At 40.4% G+C, this 25,910-nt stretch overlaps 1 protein-coding gene across 3 annotated transcripts in view; it reads right to left on the bottom strand.

Moving 5' to 3' along the window:
• MXI1 (MAX interactor 1, dimerization protein) overlaps positions 1-25,910 on the bottom strand; it is a gene marked incomplete at both ends in the record, with an annotated part of 76,039 nt that overhangs the window by 27,998 nt on the left and 22,131 nt on the right. For 2 of the 3 annotated variants that reach the window (XM_080694613.1, XM_080694614.1), the window contains one exon: positions 11,600-11,629. The exons of the other annotated variant lie outside the window; for it this stretch is intronic. In XM_080694613.1, coding sequence (XP_080550739.1) covers positions 11,600-11,629 — 30 coding nt within the window. The remainder of the gene's footprint in view (positions 1-11,599; positions 11,630-25,910) is intronic. 3 annotated transcript variants of the gene reach the window in all.

Below are 25,910 nucleotides of genomic sequence, written 5' to 3'. Positions count from 1 at the left end.
CACTGCAACAAACGAAATAACAAAAGTCTACACTCTATAACAATCTAAACAAGTGTCCCCTACTTTCCAAGACATGTTTTTTTTAATTGTTCTATAGTTAACATCTACATCTCTGCACTGTAACTGGACTCCCACTGTCTAAAAAGAGTACAAAGAATATAATGATCTTCTGGAGTGACATAAATTAAAAATAAAGGTGTCAGTTTTCCATTCTTAGGCTAAAAAAGGGAAGAAACTATCATTTTATTTATTTGCCTAATCAGAAAACTGGAAGCACTGGACAATGTTTCTCTCCTTTCCTCTACAATTCTTAATACTGTTGTTCAAGGCATAACAAAATAAAATTATATTATCCATAAGTAAAATCTATAAATTACTACATTCTCTCAGTATATAGTCAATCTTATATTTCATTATTAATTAGAATGTATGCTGTTTTATATATATTTGTACACACACACACACACACACACACACACACACACACACAGTGTATTATATGGCCCACACTTTCCCCATTATCAAATACCCGTACCACAGTAGGTGCTGCACCACACACTGAAAACTCATCTTTGGTTAATTACATGTCTTAAGTAACTGTAAAATATTAATTCAGCTGTTGATGAAGGCAGCAGTTTTTATACCCTGAACCACAAGTTCAGTAGGCTTTCCAGTAACTATCCCCCATTAATGGTAACTGGTGTGATGACCACAAAGTTGGTGGGAAGCCCTAGTTAGCCATCTTAGTGGGAGACTCTGTCTCAAAATAAAAATAAGAAGGGCTAGGGATGTAGCATGGAGATAGAATGGCTGTGGGTTCCATCTCCAGTATATAAAAAAAAAAAAGAAAAAAAGGCTAGGATAACTATTTTTCTTTTGTTGGTTATGCTTTTGCTGTAATATGTAAGAAACCACTGCCTAATCCAAAGTCACAAAGATTCACTCTTCTGTTTTCTTCTAAGAACTGAATAGTTTTAGTTCTTAAATTCAGGTCGTGATCCATTTTAAATTAATTTCGGTATGGGGTGTGAGGTAGGGATTCACTCTCATTATTCTGTATGCAAGAACACTGTTGAAAAGATATGTTTTGGCATCTTTGTCAAAAATCAACTGGCCATAACTGTGAGGGATTATCTCTGGACTCTCGAATCTGTATTGCTGATCTTCAAAATGTTTCTTCTTAGCCTAGCAGCACACTGTCTTGATTATGGTAGCTTTTTGGTAAGTTCTGGAAGCAGAAACTATGAGTCCTTCAAATTTATTCTTCATTTCAAGATTGTTTTGTTTACTCTGGTTACCATGCATTTCTACATGAACTTTAGGATCAGCTTGTTAATTTGTACAAAAAAAAAGAAGCTGGAACTTTGATAAGGCTTGCCTTGAGTCTATAGATCCACTTGGAAAACACTGCATCTCAACAATACTGTCTTTCAATAATGAACACAGGATGTCTTTCCATTTATTTAGCTTTCTTTAAATTCTTTTTATAGTTTTCAGTGTACAAGTCTTCATCTTCTAGATTAAAATTATTCTTAGTATTTTATTCTTTTGGATACTACTGTAAATGAAACTTTCTTAAATTCACTTTCAGATTGTTTATTGTTGGTATATAGAAATAGAACTGGTTTTTGCATATCAATCTTGTACCCTGAAACTCTGCTAAATTTATAAGCTCTAATAGTTTGTTTTCTTTGTGTGTTTTTGTTTGTTGTTGTTGTTGCGGTACTGGGGATAGAACCCAGGGGCATTGTACCTCTGAGCCACACCCCCAGCCCTATTTTTTAGTCTTTTCTATTTTTTAAGCAGGGTCTCACTGAGCTGCGGAGGGCCTCACTAAGTAGCTGAGGCTGTCCATGAACCGTGATCCTCTGGTCTCTGCCTCCCAAATGCTGGGATTACAAGCACGCGTCACCATGCCCAGCCAATTTTTTTTTTTAAAGGATTCTCTATACATAAGGCATTTGCAAACAAATGATTATACTTTTTCTTTTCAAATCAAGATCCCTTTTATTTAGTTTTCTTGCCTAACTACCCTAGATAGGATCTCCAGTACAATGCTGAGCGTAGGTCACAAAATCAGATGTCCTTAAGATCTTAGAGTAAAAGCATTCCGTCCTTCACCACCACATAGGATATTAGCTGTGCGTTTTCTATAAATGCTCCTATCAGACTGAGGAAGGTACTCGAAGGTACTTTCATAATCAAACATTTTTATTTATATATATATATTTATAAAAATATATATAATTTTTTTTTCTTTTTTTGGTGGTACTGGGGTTCCTGGAAGCCCTTCTGCCTCTGGGCTACACTCCCAGACCTATTTTTACATTTTTATTTGGAAACAGGGTCTCCTAAGCCAGCGCACGCGGCTGGCTTCGAACCTGCACGATCCTCCTGTCTCTGCCTCCCGAGCGCGGGGATTACAAGCGTGCGCCACCACGCCCGGCTTATTTTTATATTTTTGAAACAGGGTCTCTTACGCCAGCACAGCTGGCTTCGAACCTGCGCGATCCTCCTGTCTCCGCCTCCCAAGCCCGGGGATTACAAGTGTGCGCCACCACTCCCGGCTTGTGTCACGCCCAGCCATAATCAAACATTTTAAAACCCTTTGTATTAGGCGGGCGTGGTGGTGCATGCGGAGACAGGAGGATCGCGCAGGTTCGAAGCCAGCCACTCTGGCTTAAGAGACTATGTTTCCAAATAAAAATATAAAAATAGGTCTGGGAGTGTAGCCCGGAGGTAGAAGGGCTTCCAGGAACCCCAGTACCACCAAAAAATAAATAAACAAATAAAACCCTTTGTATTTTACTAATAAACCAGAGCTAAGGAAAGCTTGACTAATCTTTCTGGAATTATAGGACCCAGTCTAAAACTATAGACTTTTAGTCCAGCTGAGGCTACAGATTACTTTCAAAATGGTATGGTTTTCCTAACCCCATAATCTTGTCTTCAATGCAAGCAAATACCCTTTAAGTACTATTAATTGATATAAGGGGTGTGTGTGTGTGTGTGTGTGTGTGTGTGTGTGTGTGTAACTGGGGATTGAACCCAGGTGCATTCTACCTCTGAACTATACTCCCAGCCACATTTTGTCTTTTTTACATTTTGAAACAGGGTCTAAGTTGTGGAGGGCCTAAGTTGCTGAGGCTGACCTTGAACCTTCAATCCTCTTCTCTCTGCTTCCCAAGAATTGCGATTACAAGAGTGTATGTAAGAATTTTAATGAAAATTCTACAAAACAGATCTTGTCTTTTCCTAGAACGTGCTTTACTGTGTGTACAAGTATGGGTGGTTTCTAAACAAATGTCACGTAAAAGAACACAAAACGCAGCTCAAACCAATCAAGAAACGCTTTCCTGCCAAGGAACCTAAATCATCAGGTAATTATTGTTACAAAAGCATTTTCCCTGAGCCAGGTGTGGCGGCACATGTTTGTAATCCCAGTACTTGGGAAGTTGAGACAGGAGGATCGCAGGTTCGAAGCCAGCCTCAGCAGCTTGGTGAGAACAGGTCTGGAGGTATAGCCCGGAAGCAGAAGGCCCCTAGTGTTCATCCCCAGTACCACAAAAATAAATAAATAAATAAACAAATAAAAATAAAATAAAAAAACATTTCCCAATGTTTTACGATTTACTTTTGTTCAATAAGGCAAAAATAAAAATACTATGGCAAAATATCTGTGTCAAATAGGAGAATGGTAAACAGTCTAGAAAAAATATATTCACTATCACATCCAAATAATCGTGGTACACATCACATCAAAACTTTTAATAAACAAAATTTGATATTTTTATGAGATTCTAGTGCTTTCAATTTTAAAATCATGAAATGAAAAAGGTGTAAAGACCTCAGACTGAAGCATAAACGCCATCAAGTAAATTGTCCCCTTTAAAAATCACCTGTTTTTGTCTAGTGTGCTATACGATGCCCCAGTGAACTACAGGAGCCAGTGAGCCTGTAAAGAGTCGCCGATGCTCTTCTTATGAGCAGGAGGAAGTCCCGCATGGTAAAATCCCTTAAGATGTTCCCACTTAGCAAGTTTTTCATATAATTTATTTGCATTTTAAGAATTCACTTAATTTTCCATTTCTCGCCTATGAAATTATTTTATTACAACCGATTGCCACTTTTCAATTCCGTCATTCTAGTTTGCTAATGTATTCTGTTGGTTCTTTTATTTTTGTAGTCCTGGGGTCAAACGCAGCACCTCCCGTGTGCTGGGAGAGTGCTTGACCGCGGAACTCGCCCCAGCCGGCGGATTGTATCTATTCATATGACCTATCACTCAGTCAATGTTTACTGACTGATTACTATGTGCTAAACGGGACACAGTCCCTGCCTTCCTAAAACTTGTATTTCAGTGAGAAAGACAATAACAAAATGAATAAATAACTAATTCAGGCAGATATAGATATATGAAGGTCACATAAAAGCAATGGGATAGAGCGACTGGTGGGCAGCTGCTGTTCTCTACGGAGATAACCTGAGCACTAATTAACACTGATGAGGACCTAGAGCCAGGGCCTTACACTAGAGAGACAGCAAGTACAATCTCGGGATGGCGCTGGGTGTGGGGGTGCATGTCTACAATCCCAGTACTCGGGAGACTGAAACAGGAGGATCACAGTTCCAAGGCCGGCCTCAGCAACTTATCAAGTCCCTCAGGAACTCAGTGACACCCTGTTTCAAAATAAAAAATAGGCTGGTGGCCTATTTTGGGCACATGCTTGTAATCTCAGCATTTGGGAGACTGGACCAGAAGGATCGCAGTTCAGGCACAGACCCAGCTACTTACTGAGGCCCTTTGCAACTCAGCGAGACCCTGTTTCAAAATAAAGAATAAAAAGTAAGGCTGGGAGTGTAGCTCAGAGGTAGAATGCCCTTGGGTTCCATACCTATACTGCCAAAAAACCCAAAGAATAAAATAAAAATAAAAAATAAAAAGGGCCAGGGGTATAACTTGGAGGAACAATGCTCCTGGGTTTGTACCTGCTCCCCAAGAAAATAAAATCCGAATTCCTTGACACTTAATAACATCCACCGGCTAATCCCAAACTCTTCCTATCCTAATCTTCCCCTCAGTATGACCTACTCTTCCATGAATGTAACTTATGACGCCAACTTCCTGCTTCCGTAGTCTACTCAAAAGCGAGCATTTTCCTTATTCTGTTTTTATATTTGAATTTACCTCTTCTTCATGACTTAGCGCACATTACTTTTTGCCTTCCAGAGCAGTGGCTTGTGACTATGACCCATAGTACTTTAACATCATGATCCAGTTTACACACATCTCCCAAATCCACATTTAAACTTTGCTTCATGCAATGCACGTTGGTATTTTCTATTCTTTCTTTTTCGAAATGGCTCATTACAACAATCACAAAGGCCACGAATAAGTTTCAATTTTCAGTTTGAAAACACTCTACTGCACCTTTCTGGACATTAACTGGTAATTTAACTAGATCACATTTTTTTTAATCAGTACTGGGGATGGAACCCAGGGGAATTCGACCTTTGAGCTACACCCCAGACCTATTTTTTATTCTTTATATAAAAACAGGGTCTCACTGGGTTGCAAAGGGCCTAAGTAGCTGAGGCTGTCCACAAACCGTGATCCTCCGGTCTCAGCCTCCCGAATGCTGGGATTACAAACGTGCACCACCATGACCAGCTAGATCACAAACTGAAAGAGGAAACCTGTAAGTACCAAACGATAATGACCTTAACTTTAGGATATGACAGGGTCAGTGTCTTACACTGTACTCTATCTACTATGCTACCAAGTGGAGTGTTTATTACTCATTACTGAAGAGAAAGATTGATATTAAACATAGCTATCATATTCATGGTCAGACTGTTTTATGATTAGGAGTGTTTTGTGTTCAAATCCATTTGTCTTAAACTGTAATTATGATGTTGCCAAAATGGCCTTTTCAATGATCCACCCTTTCTGCCTTATGGAATGATGTAACAGCCTCGTATCACTCCATAAATGCTCACTTTCATCTTTCCCTCTGAGGGATGTGAAAGGCCCTGGACATAGAGGCCACGCAGTACCATTTATCGGTCTTCTTTTTCATCTCAAATCCTCAGTTACTTCTCTGCCTAGGAAAGTGTATTACTTGGGTGTCCTCATTCGGCCATCCAGCTTTGCCAAGGTTGTAATAAGGGTAAGCCTTTTGTTCCGATGGAATGACAGCTATTAAGGTTGAATGGCCTCTCCTGCAGTCAGCACTAAGGTCCTTGACCCTTAAAGGCCTGCTAAAGTTGTTGACTCCGTTCAAAATCTCATCAGTAATTTGAATTAAGAAAATGAAAACACAATGAAGCAATCTAAAACTCTGTACTGAATAAGTTTCTTCTCTGGCAAAGGACCCAACTCATAAGATAAGCCAACGGACAGAGGAAATTCTTAACTCTTCAATCTCATTAAGTTTACCATGAGATAATTCATAGGCTCCTGAGGAATGTAGAACATCTAGTAGGTATTCTGCCTAAAACCATGGTGATTGTGTTGAGCTTGGTCTAAATGGTTCAGTGTGTTTGTTGCCTGTGTGCGCCCCCATCCCCTGGACCTACAACAGGTATGTTTATGAATGTACATCTTAGCCGGGCGTGGTGGCGCATACTTGTAATCCCAGCATTCAGGAGGCTGACACTAAGTGTCCCAGACTCCCAATCTCCATTATACTTCTCTCTGAGACCTGTTAGTATGAATCTCAACATTTATTACTTCTTGTCTCCTCAAGGCTACAGCCCAGGTCCTCAACAATCTTACAGCTTTACTTAGGAGAGCTACTTAAGAGCTATTTAGAGTTACTCTGCCATTCACTAACAATTTAGAATCATTTCTTGCCAGGCAATCGCAGTATTTGGGAGGTCAGGAGAACAGCAGGTTCATAACCAACCTCAGCAACTTAGCAAGGCCCTCTAAGCAACTTAGTGAGATACTATTTCTAAATAAGAAAATAAACACACACACATACACACACACACACACACACACACACACACACACAAATGAATGAATGAATGAATGAATGAATGAATAAAATAACCTAATTCTCACTGCATTTTCCTCAGCAGGAACAAAAGTAATTCAGATTCTGAGAGCTTTATGTACAAAATTTTAGAATGAAGCTAAGAAAGAAAAAAAAGGCATTTTTGACATAAAAATAATAAAGTGGCAAAATTTCAAGAATATAAATTATTTCAGGAATGTTCCAGAATAAAGACAAAATTAAATTACCATTTGATAGTGTTATCTTCCTCATGTAAGATTATGCTCAAAGGCAGATGACAGATAAAGCCAAAATTCTATTTATTTTAAAGGATACCAAAGATAGGTTATAACTTTAACACAGAAAATAAAAACTGTGCCCTGGTGTGTTTTTTTAAAGGCTCTTAAATAGAACTGTATGGGGACCTAGAATTTTAATAACAACAGAGGCTCAAATTTAAAAAATATTCCTAAGCCTCCTTCTTGCCAAATACCTCCTTTAAAATTTCCTTTGCTTTGTTAGCTTACAAGCTCGTAACTTCTCAGAAGTGGGGTATGGGTTATTAATTTTTTTTTTCACTGACCCTGTGACACATGCTACTAAATTAGAGTTTTATTTACAGTGATAAAATCCCTTTGAAAAATGTATCTTTGAGAGGTTAATTCTACATTACCTTTTGGTGAAGCCTGAGGGAAGAGAGAAATGGAAATAGGGGGAAAATTAAAAAGGGAGAGAAGGAAAGAAGTCATTTGAGAAATAAGGAGGTGAAGGATATCTACCAGCCTTTCTACATTAATAAAGAACGTCTATTACCAAGCCGGGCGTGGTGGCGCACGCTTGTAATCCCCGCGCTTGGGAGGCAAAGACAGGAGGATCGCGCAGGTTCAAAGCCAGCCTCAGCTACTTAGTGAGGCTCTCAGCAACTTAGTGAGACCCTGTTTCCAAATAAAATAGAAAATAGACCTGGGAGTATAGCCCCGAGGTAGAAAGCCCCTGGGTTCCACCCCCACTACCTCCCAAAAAAAGAATGTCTATTACCCCTATATGGCTATCAAACAAGGATGAGGGAACCGGGCTTTGAGTGAGGTATCCTGGGAAACCAGTCAGAGAGTCTCAGATCTAAGTAAATGATAGGAAGGAAAGAGTTTCACTGGTGACGGCAGCAGCCGCGTGGTAAAACCCATGCACGTGAGACCTTGGCAGTCAGAGGGCAGACTGCAAGACTTAGGCACAGCGAGTGATTCACATTTCACCGCCTCCGAGGTTATTTATCAGTACGTCAGAAATAACATGTAGAACACATGAAACAAAATTTACTCAAATATTCAAGAGCTCAGTTCTAAATAGTTACTAACAAGAATCTTTACTCCCACGTTAAAGAAGTTTTTGCCAGGTTTCCAGTAGAGTCTAACAAGGATCACATCCAGGAGGGTGAAATAATAAACGCCATGTTTATCAATATTTGATCTGTCAGGCTCAAAACATACTCTATACTCTAACTTAAAAGTCAACATTTGGTCTTATTTTTAAAATCCTCACAGCTATTATTTCTTGATCTTTTCATGTTTTTTTTTTTTTTTTTTTTTTTTGGTCATATTATCTAGCCAGCTATGTCCTTTAAAGTACCCATATCTTTTTTTTTTTTTTTTTTTTTTTTTTTTGCACTACTGGGGATAGAACCCAGGGGCATTTTTATTCTTTATTTTGAAACAGGGTCTCACTGAGTTGCAGAGGGCCTCACTAAGCAGCTGAGGCTGTCCACGAATCGCGATCCTCTTGTCTCGGTCTCCCGAATGCTAGGGTTACGCGTGTGTGCCACTACACCTGGCTAGCCACCCATATCCTTAATATACCAGAATATAAGGCAGAAAAGAGACTCTTTAAAATGGAGGATTTCTATCGCTCACTAAGCCAAACACGCGAAGGAGAGGGGGAGGGGATGGGGAGTAGGGACAGGCTGAAAGAGTGACGTGTGCCCGTCTGCTTTTACCATCCTGTACTCCACTAAGATGTACGACTACAGTGCACCAATAACATTTTTTAAAAATAAATAAAATGGAGGATTTCTTGCTGAACTGATCTGCCACTAACAGATGTCTTTGATCTCAATGTATTTTTACTGGTGCAGCACAGTCTCCCTTCAACATGCAGTTCAGAGTGATAGGCGCCTGCACAGAGCACTTGAGAGCCTCCCCCCAGCTCCCTCACACCCCCATAACGATACTGAGACGGCACTGATGATTCCACATCCATACACACACAACATCAACGGAAGTGCTCCCTTCACTAATTCTCCCCCCGCCCCAGCCTCCCCTAAACCCCTCCACTGGCCCCTAAACTCTGAATTCCAGTTTTACCCTTCACTCAATCGACTGTAGATGCACTGAATCCTAAGCAGTGCGGGTACAACATTAAACAAAGAAGGATCCTTGCCTGTGGGCAATCCCAGTCACTTGGCAGAAAAGACACACGAACACATAATTACAGTGCTACCTAATCAGTCTTACAGTAGAACATACGAACAGAGCCGTGTGCCAACCGAGTGGTAAAAGCCACTAAGTGTGCCTGAAGGACCACAGTAAGCACTTGGGAAGCTGAGATAGTAGGATTTCAGGTTCACAACCAGCCTCAGCAACTTAGTGAGGCCCTCCACAACTTATTGAGACCTGCTTCAAAATTTAAAAACAAATAAAACAGGACTTCGAGTATAGCTCAGAGATGGAAAGTCCCTGGCTTCCATCCCTGTAAAACACGCACACGTGCACGTACACACACACACACACACACAAACACACACACACACACACACACAGATGGTGCAGACAATTTATCTTGTTAGTTAATAATCCAATGTTTACAAAGAGAATATTTTATTCTTGCAATTCTGAATTCTGAATTCTCTCAAATTTTCCTCTTCCTATATTCCTCATCTCAAAAAACCTAAACCCACAATCAAGCTACCTGGTCACTAATTCCCACTGTTTCTACCACTGCAGCTCCATCTCTTTGCTTACCAGCACCTCCTGCCTCCACTGCCTCTGTCATCCCTTCTACCCGCCACCAACTGGCTGTACTGCAGCCAAAGAGATCGTTCTAAAACACAAATCTGACCACATGAGAGTTCAAATGAGTAACTGCCACCTTTTGCTCCTGTTCTTAGAGAAAGTCAATCTCTCTCTCTCCTCTCTCCTCTCTCTGTGGTACTACAGATTGAACCCAGGAGCATTCTACCTCTGAGCTACACCCCCAGCTCTATTTTATTCTTTATTTTGAAAGAAGGCCTCACTAAGTTGTGAAGGGCCTCACTAAGTAGCTGAGGCTGGCTGTAAACCTGCGATCCTCCTGTCTCAGCCTCCCAAGTACTGGGATTACAAGCATAGCCACCACACCCAGCTCAAAGTCCTTTCTTCAGCATCTGGCCTGGCTGGCCTAGTGCTACAATCTTTGTCCTTATCTGAACTTTCTGCGGCTTCCTTGCTGCTCACTGACCATTCTCTGCAGAGCCTCCTGAGACTTTCTGCAAAGGGGGTTCAAGTCACCTTCCCCAAATGGTCTTTCAGCATCCTCCATTGCCCTCTGCTTTGCCACTGCCATACTTACTATGTTATACAACATAGGTAACTAGAAGCCCCCATGAAGCTCTGAGTTCCTTAAGGACAGAAATGATCTTAAATATTCTTATATTTCTTATGTAAATCCTTCTCCCTGCCTGGAAATGGCATATAGTTCATGGTTGATAAAAACTTGTTGAATACATAAATAAATGAAGAATAAACAAAATGTAAATAAACACTCAATGCACTCCACTGTCAGGATTATTACCTGCTCCAAAAACCTAATCCTTGCCGGGCGTGGTGGTGCATGCTTGTAATCCCCGCGCTTGGGAGGCAGAGACAGGAGGATAGTGCAGGTTTGAAGCCAGCCTCGCTGGCTTAGGAGACCCTGTTTCCAAATAAAAATATAAAATAGGTCTGGGAGTATAGCCCAGAGATAGAAGGGTTTCTAGGAATCCCAGTACCCCCCCCCACACACACAAAAAGCACTAATTCTTTATAGGAAGACCATATTTACATCATAACCCCTATTGGTCTCAAAGATAGAAATAAAGAAGCTACCCTGTAAATGCAAAATTCAAATGAGCTTCAAAATGTTTTTGTTTTTTCTAATTTAGATAAGATAGCTTACTTTTTTTTTTTGGTACTGGAGATGGAACCTAGGGGCATTCTACATCTAATATGCACCCCTATCCACTCCTTTTACTTTTCATTTTGAAAAAAAGTCTCACTATGTTGCTGAGGGCCTCACCAAGTTGCTGAGGCTGGCCTTGAACCTGCGATCCTCCTGTGTCAGCATCCCAAGTACTAGAATTACAGGTGAGATGAGAGTACAGGCATGCCCCCTGTACCCAGCAAGTATAAGCTTACCTTTTTAAGTAAATTTTTTTTTCAGAAAATCCATATATATTCAAATTGTGGTAGGTTATACACTTAAAAAGTTAAAATGATAACAATATATGCACTATTACATTATTTTCATGGATAAAATGGTGAGTTTGCTTTTTAAACACAAGTAAAAGCTGCACCTCGTGATTGACTTACCGGTTCTTTTCCAGCTCATTGTGTGTAGATCTAAAAGAAAAAAGAGAGAGCGCATTAGCCATGCTTGTTAATGGGACAACAAGAAGGGGGATTATTTTAGTTACTGCTAAACGTCAACCAGAGAATTTACAATGCAACACATGGTCATCTTTCTACAATCTCATCAAAAGGAGACAGTCTCTCTTCACAAGGTAGAGGTTTCAGACAGTGTTGTCAGCTAATAGCTAATAACTGAGTATTACGAAACTGGAATTTCATTGTTATTCTAATAAAATTAATAATAGCATGTACTCTCCTAGCCATACTTAGAGCATTTTATATTAAGTTGATTTAAAGACATCAGAAATTTTAATTCAAACATAATCCCATTTTTATTTAAAAAGAAAAAAATGTGTGTACTGAAGTCTTCCATCTCCATCTACCTATTCCTAAACACAGAAAAGGTCTGGCCAGCATAGAAACTGAAACAGGCTTGCCTGACTGCTACAAGATACGGGCAAAGTCAAGCCTTCCTGCCTTTTGTGTGAAACAAACAAGAAGTTATATAAGGAAAGAAAAATAAACCAATATAAAGAAGTGAAGATATACTTTAATAAAACCAAGTATTGTAAAGACTGCAAGGATGACTCAAAATGCCAGCCAGCATTTTTTTGGCGACCTTTTTCATTTTGCCTTTCAGTATGTTATGATACTTACCATCCACTGACCAACCACAGTGTCTGCTAAGCTGTCAGTATCTATTATCTATTATGTCATTTATCCCTAAAATGACTCGTTTTTTGTTTTTTGTTTTTTTTTTTTTCCTTTGGTATTGGAGATTAAACCTAGTACAGGTACACCGAGCCTGATTTTATTTATTTATTGAAACAAGGTCTCACTAATTTGCTGAGACTGTCCTTAAACCTGAGATGCTCTGTCCTGGGATTACAAGCATGCACCACCACACTTGGCTGTTTGCATTTTTTGAAACAGGGTCTTGCTAAATTGCTGAAGGTCTCATTAAGTTGCTCAGGCTGACCTTGAACCTGTAATCTTCCTGTCTTTGCCTTTCAAGTACTGGGATTACAGGTGTGAGCCACGTCACCTAGCAACCTGTTTCATAATAAAAACACTGAAGTTCAGAGAGTGGAAGCATACTCTCACCTGAAGAGTAATGAGACATGATTTAAACTCAGGTCTCTCTCACTCTAAACCTCAAGGTCAAAGCCGGCTGGTGAGAAGGAATACTGAACGATGAAGGGCACCAAATCTAAGGCCAGACTGCCAGTTGGTTCCTTGACCCAAACCCCCCTAGATACAGAAGGACAGCTGCACTTGCTGCATATGGTTGTTATAAGAACTAACAAGTTCAGCCAGGCATGGTGAAACACACTTGTAATCCCAGTACTTGGGAGGCTGAGACAGGAGGATCCCAGTTCCTGGCCAGCCTCAGCTACTTATTGAGGCCCTTTGCAACTTAATGAGACCCTGTTTCAAAATAAAGAACAAAAAAAAAGGAAATAAGGGTGTGGAGGTTGAATGACACTGAGTTCCATCCCCAGTACAGGAAAATAAAAGAACAAGTTTATACTGAGTAGCAAAATATTATAAACTCTAAAGTTAGCTTCTATTAATGATTATGTCATACCAGTTCCCTTGAATGAACATGCATTATTTTGGTAATAATTTAGTATTAACAATAAGCAATAATTTTATAAGGAAGAAGTTTCTGTCACTAGAACTTTAATCATTTTATATATTCTGGTTAATGTCCAATGCCTTTAGACTATTACATTACTGATTGCTGTAATCTGATTTATTATTCCAATGAATATTTAGTTGCCAGATTCCCAGACCTTAATAATTGTTTTTGCAAGCCTTATAATTTGTGGAAATTTTACCCGTGATCTTAGTTTAAAAGCCAGAAGACTTGAGTTACTGTCTCCTATTTACCTTTTACTTTTTGGGTTGTTTTACAGAGTCCAACTGACATGGAATGAAAATTTATGATTATTAATGAAAATGATGTTTACTTTATTTCCATTTATTTACTTGTTTAATTATTTATTTTATAGTACTGGGGATGGAATCCCAGGGCATTCTGCCACCAAGGTATACCCCCATTCCTATTTTTTTCTTTTATTTTGAAATAGGGCCTAAGTTGCTGAGGCTGGCCTCAAACCTGCGATCCTACCGTCTCAGTCTCCCAAGTATTAGGATTACAGGCATGTGCCACCACTCCTGGCTTGATGTTCATTTTAAAGAGATTATCTTAATTAAAGGGCTTCTCCCTCAAAACATTATTTTTTTTTTTTTTTGAGGTACTGGGGATGGAACCCAGGGGTATTTTACCTCCAAGCTACACCTCCAGCCCTATTTCTTATTCTTTATTTTGAAACAGGCTCTCACTGGCAAAGGGCCTCACTAAGTAGCTGAAGCTGGCTGAGAACCTACAATCCTCTATCTCAGCTTCCCAAATGCTGGGATTACAAGCATGCGCCACCATGCCCAGCTCCCTCAAAACATATTTTTTTTAAAATCCTCAAGCTGGGCGTGGTGGCGCACGCTTGTAATCCCCACGCTTGGGAGGCTGAGACAGGAGGATCGCACAGGTTTGAAGCCAGCCTCAGCTACTTAGTGAGGTTCTCAGCAACTTAGTGAGACCCTGTTTCCGAATAATATATAAAATAGGTCTGGGAGTATAGCCTGGAGGTAGAAAGCCTCTGGGTTCCACCCCCAGTACCACCAAAAAAAAAAAAAAAAAAAAAAAAATCCTCAAATGTTTCAAGACTTTGACCATGTTAACACTATTCCTCATATTGGGATTATAGATAAGCACCACCACATCCAGCCATATTTTATATCTTTTTAAAAGGGCTTTTGTTAACATTTGGAGATATTAAATCAGGTTTAATTCAAACATAAACTCATCTTTATTTAAAAAGAAAAACACGTGTGTACTAAGGCCTCCTCTATCTCCATCTACTTACTCCTACACACAGAAAAAAAAAAGTTTTGGATTTTCTGTTTAAATGGAATGTTAAAGCATTAAGTTAGGAAAGGAAATGACACATTTTAAAGAGACCTAAGAAGTCTACTTTGAAAAACGAATGGCTACTCCAGATGAGATTCCCTGCCTCCTCTTGGCAAGCAAGCTCTGGGTTAATTGCTTTTCTCTGAGAAGAGCACTAAGAACAAGTAAAACAGAAACGAGACAATCCACGCTTAAAATACCAGAATAAGTCATAAACTGAAGCATCATGGTTAGGGCAGAGAAGATTCTAGTTCACCACAAACGTATTCTAAACAATCTAGCAATCCCACTGAGAGCCATAAGTGAAAACAATAATAATATATACTCAATGACAACCCACTGTTGAACTCAAGTATATACCAAGCCTATTCTAAAAGCTAACACCAGAAGAACATAATCGGACACAATTCCATGAACAAATTTAAAACAGCAGGTTCTTTCTACCCCTTTCAAACACTTTTCTGTATTATTTAACTACTTCTTTAAAAAAAAAAAAAGATAGCTTTTTTTTTTCATCAAACCAGGAAATGGATGCTACAATTATATCTCTAGCAAAACTCAACACGATTTCCAAATACCAAGAAACAGAAATGAGCTGGGCACAGCGGTGCACACCTGCAGTCCCAGCACTTGGGAGGCCAAGGCAGGAGGACTGAAGGCTCGAGCCCGGTGAGCAGTAACTTACAAAGACCCTGTTTCCAAACAAAGAATAAAAAGGGTTGGGGAGAGCGCAGAAGCAGAACACCCCTGGGTTCAATCCCCAGTACCGCAAACACATGCACAAAGAGACAAAAATAATCATAAGTACACAAATCATCACCATATTCCTATGTTCTTCCAATTTTCAAAAAAGGCATCAGTAGTGTTTACTCCTATTTTGATGAGTTTTTGCTAGTCAATTAATATGAAGTCCCTTCAATGTTCAAAGCTGCTTTAGTCTACCAGGAATCAAAGTTGGTAAATTAATACATGTATAAGAATAATTTTTTTGTACTTTTGTTTTCTGTTTTGCCATACTGGAGATGGAACCCAGGGGCACTCTACCTCCTAGCTACACCCCTAGACCTATTTTTTTTATTCTTTATTTTGAAGCCGGGTCTCATTGAATTGCAGAGGGCCTCACTAGGTAGCTGAGGCTGTCCGCGAACTACGATCCTCCGGTCTCAGCCTCCCAAATGCGGGGATTACAAGCGTGCGCCACCACGCCTGGCTAAGAATAATTCTAACTCAAAACAAAATAAAAAGCCAGGTGCAGTGGCACATACTTGTACTTACAGTACTTGGGAGGCTGAGACAGGAGGATCCGGGTTCTTGGGACAGCCTCAGCTCCTGAGGCTGGGAGTGTAGCTCAGAGGTAGAACGCCCTAGGTTCCATCCCCAGTACCACACAAAAAAATAAACATATGAAGAAAGTGTTGTGAGAGTTCAAAGGAAGCACAGTTGACTCTCAAATAGGACTTCAGAGAAAAATTAGGAAAAGATGGCATTCGATCTGAAACTTAAATGATGGGCACACATTTGGTAGTAGTAAAGTCCGGAATCTGCTCAGGAAACAACATCCCAAGAAGCAGGGATAAGAGAAGTGAAAGAGTTCTGAAGACCAGAGAACATGAGGGGCCACAAAGACCCACGGTATTAGAGGAAAGTCCCAGGTTTTGCTTAATTCTGTCACTCACACTAGCAATGAAACTTTAGGACAAATTGTTTAACCTGATTCAGTTTCCTTATTTGTAAAACTGGATATTACCACATGCCTTGGCTGGCTTGTCTAGTGAGAACTAGATAAAAATGTGTAAAATGATCTGGCAAATACTAAGTATCCAATGCATGTTAGATCCTACTAATATTTTTATCTTAAAAAAATTTTTTTTGTGGTACTGGGAATAGAACCCAGGGGCCTTCTACCTCCTGGCTACACTCCCAGACCTATTTTTATTTGGAAACAGGGTCTAAGTTGCTGAGAGCCTAAGTAGCTGAGGCTGACTTCAAACCTCTGCGATCCTCCCGTCTCGGCCTCCCAAGCGCTGGGATTACAAGTGTGCGCCACCACGCCTTGCTCAATTTTTATTATTTTTAACAAGACTAAAACATACTATGCAAAATACTATGATGTATACTATCTGAGAAAACAATGTGACAAGTTTTCAATTAGCCTGAATTGAAGCAGGCTGTCCTAATGACAAAAGAGAAACTGCAGGGAAAGATGAGGGAGTGGAGCCACCTGGCCATTTTGTCAGCTTGAGGACTGCACAAGGCTTAGGTGGTATGACACAAAGAAAGAGGCCTAATCATAGGTGTGCAGAGAAAATAATCATCCACACCTTGCTGGCGATAACTGAGTCACTGAACCTATCACAGCAAAACACTCACTCACAAGCCCGTGGCTTCTCTGAGCCGATGTGTCCAGCCAGCTCCTTCCAAGTGTGTGTCACTAAAATACACAATTATGACCAATTTCACGCAGGGTTCAGATGTTCTAAACAAATCCACTTGGTTAGTCTGCTCTTTCCCCCTCCAAATAAAATGCTCCTCTGGGAGTAAGCGCCAAGGAACTGCTTTCCTTGTGGGCACCTCTTTTTATTTTTTTCTTTCGTGGTACTCAGGATGGAACCCAGGGGCCTTCTCCCTCTGGGCTACACCCCCAGACCTATTTCGTTTTTTATTTAGAAACAGGGTGTAAGTTGTGGAGTGCCTCACTAAGTTGCTGAGGCTGGCTCCGCAAACCTGCGATCCTCCTGTCTCAGCCTCCCAAGTACTGGGATTGCAAGCGTGGCCCAGCTGACACCCTGGTTCTAAATGCTCACCAACGTGCAAGAGCAGAGAGAAAGACACTCATGTATTTTTATCACTGAACTACAGGTAAGCCCTTTTACAAATAACATCCCTCTAAGAGAAATGTCCTAATGCCTTTTCTACTTAAATGGAGTCATTACCTCAACTGAATCTGTGAGTTTTCTTGACTACAACGTGGCACTAATATGTAAACTTTTAATTCTTTAGAGTGTAGTTTGGTCGCAGTTGATGAAATTGTCCCACAGAATGGAAACTGCACAAAATGGTAGTTTGACACAAAAGGCATGCTGCTGTGGGAGGAAAATAAAGGCCTCCTATCCCCAGAATTAACACTCTTTTCTAGAATAAGAAAGACGTCTATCTTTGTTGAATTAACGAGCCAACTTCTGAACATTTTTGTTCCACTTACTTTCTAAACCTCAAGTACCTAAAAAGGAGGTTGCCTTCTACACAACAAAAAGAATACATTCTATGAAGCTTAGTGTTTTCTTTTTTTTTTTTTTTTTTTTTTGGTACTGGGGTTCCTGGAAGCCCTTCTACCTCCGGGCTACACTCCCAGACCTATTTTTTACATTTTTATTTGGAAACAGGGTCTCCTAAGCCAGCGCGCACGGCTGGCTTCAAACCTGCGCGATCCTCCTGTCTCCGCCTCCCAAGCACGGGGATTACAAGCGTGCGCCACCACGCCCGGCGCTTAGTGTTTTTTAATTGGTAACCTAAAGCATACATGTGCGTGTGTGCACATATGCGCGCGTGCGCACGCATGCACACACACACAAACACACACACACACACACACACACACACTCAAAAGCAAGAAAAACTCAGCTACAGTAGAGCAGGAGTCCCTGAATTATATAGCCAAAGGGGGTTGACAAAGAGAATCTACTGAAATTAGTACAGTAGTAAAACTCTGTGTGTGTGTGTGTAGTTTTTCAATAGTAAAACTATATATATATATATATTTATATATATATATATATACACAGATATATGTAAGTATGTACAGACATGCATATGTGTGTGTGTGTGTGTGTGTGTGTGTGTGTGTGTATCTTCTTTTAAAATAGTATAGTATTTTGGCCCATTTACGTCACCAAAAGGTATATATAATTTTAAAAAACCATTAAAGACATACAAATTTGAATATCACAAACATTTAGGAAAAAGTCTATAAGAAACACATTACTTCTTTCTTGTTGACAGAAACATCCCCAAAGTAACTATGCCCGTAAAAGCAAGTGTCTCAAGAGGATGAACAACAACTACAATTAGTCACCTTGTCCTTAAAACTTACATATTGAAGCCGAGTACCTGAATGCTTTGTGTGTGTGTTACTAATGACAGAACCCAGGGGCATTCTACCTCTGAGCTCCATCCCCAGCCCTCTCTTATTTTCTGTTTTTGAAGCAGGGTCTCGTTAGGCTGAGGAGCTGAGTTGCCGCTCCTGGGTGAGAACCTGCACGCCTCTGTCTCGGCCTCCCAAGTGCTGGGATCACAGATGTGTGTCATCGTGCCCGGCTCTGCATAACTCATGAGCCAGCACTTCATTTGTAGGTGTAGGCAAATTAATAAAGGTTCACATATGTTCACGAAAAGACATAGGAAAGAATGTGCATTGGGCATTATTCATACTAGCCCTGCACCCATCGGGAGCAGAATGGATAAGCTGCGAGCCATTCATAAAATGTGCTACTACACAGCAATGAGAATGCGCAAACGACAACCAAGATGCCATAACATGCTCTATCCCCACATCTCAACACGCTGAGCGGACACACATGCCACGATCTGCAACCTCACTCGCATGTGTTTCAAAACTGGAAAAACTGACTTCAGTAAATGGGAAAAATGAAAAAGATCATATGCAACCTCAATTCTATAAGTCATTACATATGTGTGTACATATGTAATGACTTATAGAATTGTGTGTACACGCGCGCACACACACACATGTACATACTGGGGATTGAACCCAGGGACATTCTACCTCCAAGCTACACACCCAGTCCCATTTTGTTTTTATTCTGAAATAAGGTCTCACTGGGTCTTACTAGTAGAGCGCCTCACTACTTGCTGAGGCTGTCCTTGAACCTGCGACCATCCTTTCTCAGCCTCCCAAGTACTGGGATTACAGTGAGCACCACCACATCCAGCTTTATAAAAATTAATTCTTAAAATCTTATTTCAAATACATCAAACATCCTAATTTGTTTGTTTGTTTACTTACTTACTTTGCAATACTGGAGATAAAACCCAGGGGCATTCTACCTCTGAGCTACACCCTCAACCCTATATTTTATTCTTTATTTTTTTTGTGGTGGTACTGGGGGTGGAACCCAGGCAGGGGCTTTCTACCTCCTGGCTATACTCCCATACCTATTTTCTATTTTCTATTTTATTTGGAAACAGGGTCTCACTAAGTTGCTGAGAGCCTAAGTAGCTGAGGCTGGCTTCGAACCTGCGCGATCCTCCTGTCTCAGCCTCCCAAGCACGGGGATTACAAGCGTGCGCCACCACGCCCGGCTTTTTATTCTTTATTTTTTGAAACAGGATTTCACTGAGTTACAAAGGGCCTCACTAAGTAGGAGCTGAGGCTGTCTTCGAACTGCAATCCTCCTTTCTCAGCCTTCCAAATGCTGGGATTACAGCGTGCGCCACCAGGCTCAGCCAAATATCCTAACTTAAATCATCTTTTTTTTTTTTGGCAGTAATATGGCTAGCACCCAGGGGAATTCTGCCTCTCAATCCTTTTCCTTTTTTGAGACAGGGTCTCACTAAGCTGCTGAGGCTGGTCTTGAACCTACAATCCTTTTGTCTCAGTCTCCCAGGAACTAGGATTATAGGCATGTGCCACCACACACAGTTTAAACCTGACAAATCTTCTGGCATACCATATAAACATCTCTAAATTATATACTTTGTAAAGGACAATTTTTTCTACACAATGGAACTCAATTAGAAATCAGTAACAATAAGATAGATAAGTAGGCCGGGCGTGGTGGAGTGCGCTTGCAATCCCAGCATTTGGGAGGCTGAGATAGGAGAATCATGGTTCGAGGACAGCCTCAGCTACTACTTAGTGAGGCCCTTTGCAATTCAGTGAGACCCTGTTTCAAAATAAAGAATAAAAAATAGGGCTGGGAGTGTAGCTCGGAGGTAGAATGCCCCTGGGTTCCATTCCCAGACCCACCAAAAAAAAAAAAAAAAAAGTTTTAAACTTCCTCATGATAGTGAGGTAACACTCTATCACACAAAGTACTAAGGAAACAGAGTATGAGGCAGAGAGTTGTCAAACATCCCACAAAACAGATTACCTGGCCCCAAATCTCAATAGTGCTGAGGTTGAGAAACACCGAAAGAAAGAATTAAAGCCAATGGCAGAAATGAAATAGAAAATAGAAAAAATAGTGAATATCAATAAACTGGAGGCTAACATAAAAAAATCAACAAAATTGATAAAAATACTTACTTTTAAGACTAATGAAGAAAAAGAGACATAAATTATAATGCCAAAACAACAGCATCCGAAGCCAGACCCTATGAAGAGTAAGAGGCTGGCACGTGCTAAAGGCCTTGAGCTCCACGCCCAGAAGCCCCCCAAAATCACAAATATTAACATTATCTGTCACGATTTTCCATGCATGACATCTAATCTACAATCTAAATATGTACAAATTTTTTGAAGGATACAAATTATCAAAACTGACTCTAGGAGAAACAGAAACCCTGAATGGCCCTATATTTTTAAAAAATGAATTAAAGAAAAAAAACTCCACAAAGAAAACAAGCCTATACATAAGTCTTCATTAGCAAATTTTACCATGCATTTAAATATATAAAATATATAAAACCAAACCTAAATCTTTAAAAAAAAAAAAACAAGAAACACCTTAATTTTAGAAAGCCAATATTTATTTATTTATTTATTGCAGTAATGAGGATGGAACCCAGGGGCATTCTACCTCCTAGCCACATCCTATTTCTATTTTAAAACAGGTCTCACTGAGTTGCAAAGGGGCATTCTACCTCCAAGCCACCGCCCTATTTTTCATTTTGAAACAGGGTCTCACTGAGTTGCAAGGGCCTCACTAAGTAGTAGCTGAGGCTGTCCGCGAACCGAGATCTTCCTGTCTCAGCCTCCCAAATGCTGGGATTACAAGCGTAGGGCACCACACTGGGTTTATGAAGCTAATATCAACCTGATACCAAAAAGTCTTTTTTTTTTGGTGGTACTGAGGTTCTTGGAAACCCTTCTACCTCCGGGCTACACTCCCAGAACTATTTTATATTTTTATTTGGAAACAGGGTCTCTTAAGCCAGAGAGGCTGGCGCGATCCTGTTTCTGCCTCCCAAGTTGGGGGAATACAAGCGTGCACCACCACACCCGGCCCCAAAATGTCTTTTTTAAAGTCGGTAGATTAAGCATGATATTGATGATAAATACTATAAAAATATGGGAGTTTGGGTTTTTATATCAATAATCCATATTCAAAAATAATTCTAAAGAAAAATGAGGTTCAATTACTTCTTTTTGATTTATGGTGCTATTTCCAGAAATATAATCTACCTTACAAAGAACAAGTGATAATAACATGCAGATGTTAGAATGATAATATGAAATATACCACCCACACCTAGAAGTTTACATTTTAAATTAGTAACTTACGTGCATTCACTGTTACCAAAAATGATTATGAAAAGCAATCCTAACACAGTACTGATGACAATCACTGTGCAAAGCTTATATGGAAACCAAGATCACTTATCCTATTACTCATATAGAAATCCCTATCACAGAGGACAAGAGTGGTATCAAAATCAAACACCTAAGCCTGGTGTGGTGGCGCATTCTTGTAATCCTAGTAGTTGGGAGGCTGAGTCGAGAGAATCACATTTTTACAGCCAGCCTCAGTTACTTGGTGAGGCCCTCGGCAACTTAGTGAGACCCTGTTTCAAAACAAAGAATAAAAACAGGGCTGGGGGTGTAGCTTGGAGGGTAGCAGGAGAATGCCCCTGGGTTCCATCCCTAGCACCACACACACACCCCAAAGACCTGAAAACTCTCATTTCTTCTTAATACCACAAAGAAAAGAAAAATGGATGCCAGGCACACACCTGTCATCTTAATCTTTGGGAGGCTGAGAAAGAAGGACTGTAAGTGTAAGGCCAGCCTCAGAAGCGCAGCAAGATCCTGCTTACAAATAAAAAATAAGCTAGGGCTGGGGTTCTAGCTTGGCAGTGAATGCCCCTGGGGTCAATCCCCAGCACCACAGGAGCGGGGAGGGAGGGAAGAAAGACAAACGGTGCTTTCAAAAGACTATCAAAAGTATTTCCCATAATAAACAAAAGCAAAGAAATAAGCACTACATGGAAACCCTTTTATCTAAAGTCATGAAACTAAATAAAAATAAAAATCTCTTTAACACAGTTCGTTTATGTACTGATCCAAGTACTTTTTCAGGAGAATTAGTTCCTTACATAAAATATAAAGAATCTTGGTCTAATGTCAAGTAATGCAACTCTCACCTCTCTCTCAATATATGTTGAAGTAAACAATGGGCAAGTATATATCATGAATCTATAGCCTTTCTATATCCTATTATAATCTTTCTCATAAATGTAAACAATTTATCCTATGTACTTTTCATCTGACACAAATAAAAATGACCATCTATAGCATATTACTGTCTTGTATTATTTATCTTTTTGTGTGTGTGTGGTACTGGGGATGGAACCCAGCAGCCTTCTACCTCTGCGCTACACTCCCAGACCTATTTTATATTTTATTTGGAAACGGTCTCACTAAGTTGCTGAGAGCCTCACTAAGTAGCCGAGGCTGGCTTTGAACCTGTGTGATCCTCCTGTCTCAGCCTCCCCAGCGCTGGGATTACAGGCATGCGCCACCCATTTATCATTTTATATATGTATATGTCTCTTTGAATATATAATACGCTCTGCTAAGGCACATATAGCAACAATCCTATATAAGTTCAAAAAATTTGGTTGCTAATTAATTACCTTCAAGACAGGAGATTCAATAGCTAATTGAAAAAGGAAACAGATTGCAAAGGGTTTTAAAACAGCACCAACAGGAAGGTGTTAAAAGCAATAGGCATGCTGGGTGTTTGGGTGCACATCCGTACTCACAGTACTTGGAGGCTGAGACAGGCTGAGACAGGAAGGCAGATTCAAGGCCAACCTCAGCAATTTAGAGAGGCCTTGGTTCAAAATTTTTTTTAAAAAATTCAATTTTAGGGCAGGGTGTGTGGCTCAGAGGCAGAATGCTCCTAACTTCAATTCCCAGGACTAAATAAATAAATAAATGCAATAGGCACAGACCACACAATTTAGGAAGGACAAGCAGAAAACAAGACTTCAGGTCAGTCCTTGAGCATTAATTTGTGTGTGCCTGTGCATGTGTTTGTGTGTGTGTGTATGTTGCTAGAGATTGAGCCCTGGGGCGTCCTACCTCCAAACTACACTCCCAGTTCTCTTATTTTTTTTTAATCTGGAAATAGTTTTGTTAAGTTTCTTAGGGCCTGTACAAGCTGCTGAGGCTCAGCTTGAATTTGCAGTCCTCCTGTCTCAGCCTCCCAATTACTGGGATTACAGTGTGTGCCACTACACCCAACTGTGCCAGTATTTCTAAATGTATAAAACCAAAATAACAAAATAAAAACAATCGAGCCGGGCGTGGTGGCGCACGCTTGGGAGGCTGAGACAGGTGGATCACACAGGTTCGAAGCCAGCCTCAGCTACTTAGTGAGGCCCTTCACAACTCAGTGAGACCCTGTTTCAAAAAATCAAGACTAAAAAGTAAGACTGAAGGTATAGCTTGGAGGTAGAATGCCCCTAGGTTCTATCCCTGGTACTGCAATAATAATAATAATAATAATAATAATAATAATAATAATAATAAATACAATTATTATATATGTGTCAAAGGCTCATATCATACTTATTTCCAATACTGACAGACTGCTGTTTCTTTTTATATCATTTAATTTCCATGACATAGGGTGATAGTTGTGTGTTCTTTAAAATTAAGTGTAACGTTCAGTGGTCTATTGTAATATACTTTTTAATTTTATTTTGTGGAATAATCCAGAGGCATTCTACCTCCCAGCTACACCCCCAGCCTTAATTTTTATTCTTTATTTTGAAACATGGTCTCACTGAGTTGCAGAGGGCCTCACTAAGAAGGTGAGGCTGTCTGGAAACCACGATCCTCCTGTCTCAGCCTCCCAAATGCTGGGATTACAAGTGTGAACCACCATACCCGGCTGATTTTTAATCTCAAAATACTATTTATTACTTTCTTTTCTATATACATTATCATAACGTCCCTTGGAACACAAAATAATCAAAAAAAGTTTGCCAAAGCAGGAGCTGCATTTTCTCCCACCATTTCTCTTCCCCATCTAGCATGGTACTCAGAAAAACAAGCTGGGGGTGGTGGCACATGCTTGCAATCTCAGCATCTGGGAGGCTGAGATGGGAGGATCGCAGTCCGAGGACAGCCACAGCTACTACTTAGTGAGGCCCTTTGCAACTCAGTGAGACCCTGTTTCAAAATAAAAAATAAAAATAGGGTTTGGGGTGTAGTTTGGAGGTAGAATGTCCCCGGGTTCCATCTCCAGTACTGAGAAGAAAAAAAAAAAAAAAGGAGGAGGAGGAGGAGAACACTCAGCTTTCATTGAAGACAGCCAACCTGAAGTCTAAATTTTCCATTCTTTAAGAGAAACAACTACTGTGTAGAGAGCAGTGTAATTCGCAGTGAAGGTAAGAATTTAAGCAGAAGAGACTCAATCCCTGCCTCCACGTAATTTTTAGTCAAACGAATGAGCCCAAAATATAAGAAACAAACAGATAACAGTATTTCTGTAAATGTGACGACCGCTGTGAAGGAAAGGGAGGGTGCCATGAAGGACGTAAAGACGTGGTCAACTACAGCAGATGAGGGTCGGTTTCCCTGACGGAGCTATGGCCGCGCTGCAGGAAGAGCATTATTAGATAGAATCTGCGAGAGGGAGGAAAAATTACTACCAGCAGGGAACACAATATATGAAAGACCCTGAGGTAGAGGGGAACATGTATGACAAAGGCCTGGAAGAAAGCCAACCAATGTAAGTAATGAGAACCGCGGCCGTCAGGATGGGGCGGGGTTACTGCGTTGTCCAGGTGAGATGAAGGTTGAGATTAGAGAATAGCCTTAAAGTTAAGGTTAGAAAAGACAAAATCAAGAGATATGCTGGGAAGAGATGAGTGTGACACTGCAGCCATGGATTATCCAGTAGTTTTCAAGAGGACAGATCTTGAGACTTTATCATTCGGGAAAAGAAACAGTAAAGCCAGGAATCTCCGTTTTGACGCTCCCCGATGAGCCAGACTGAGTGAGCTATTACAGCGAGGGTCTCCAGATCAGGAACAGCTCAGCAAGGAAGACTGCAGGACGCCTGCCAGAGCTGTGACCAAGGTCACAGTAACATCCAGCACACATTT

This window comes from Muscardinus avellanarius (genome assembly GCF_963383645.1).
Source record: "Muscardinus avellanarius genome assembly, chromosome: 4".
NCBI lineage: Eukaryota > Metazoa > Chordata > Mammalia > Rodentia > Gliridae > Muscardinus > Muscardinus avellanarius.
This window is presented reverse-complemented; position numbering and strand designations above follow the sequence as displayed.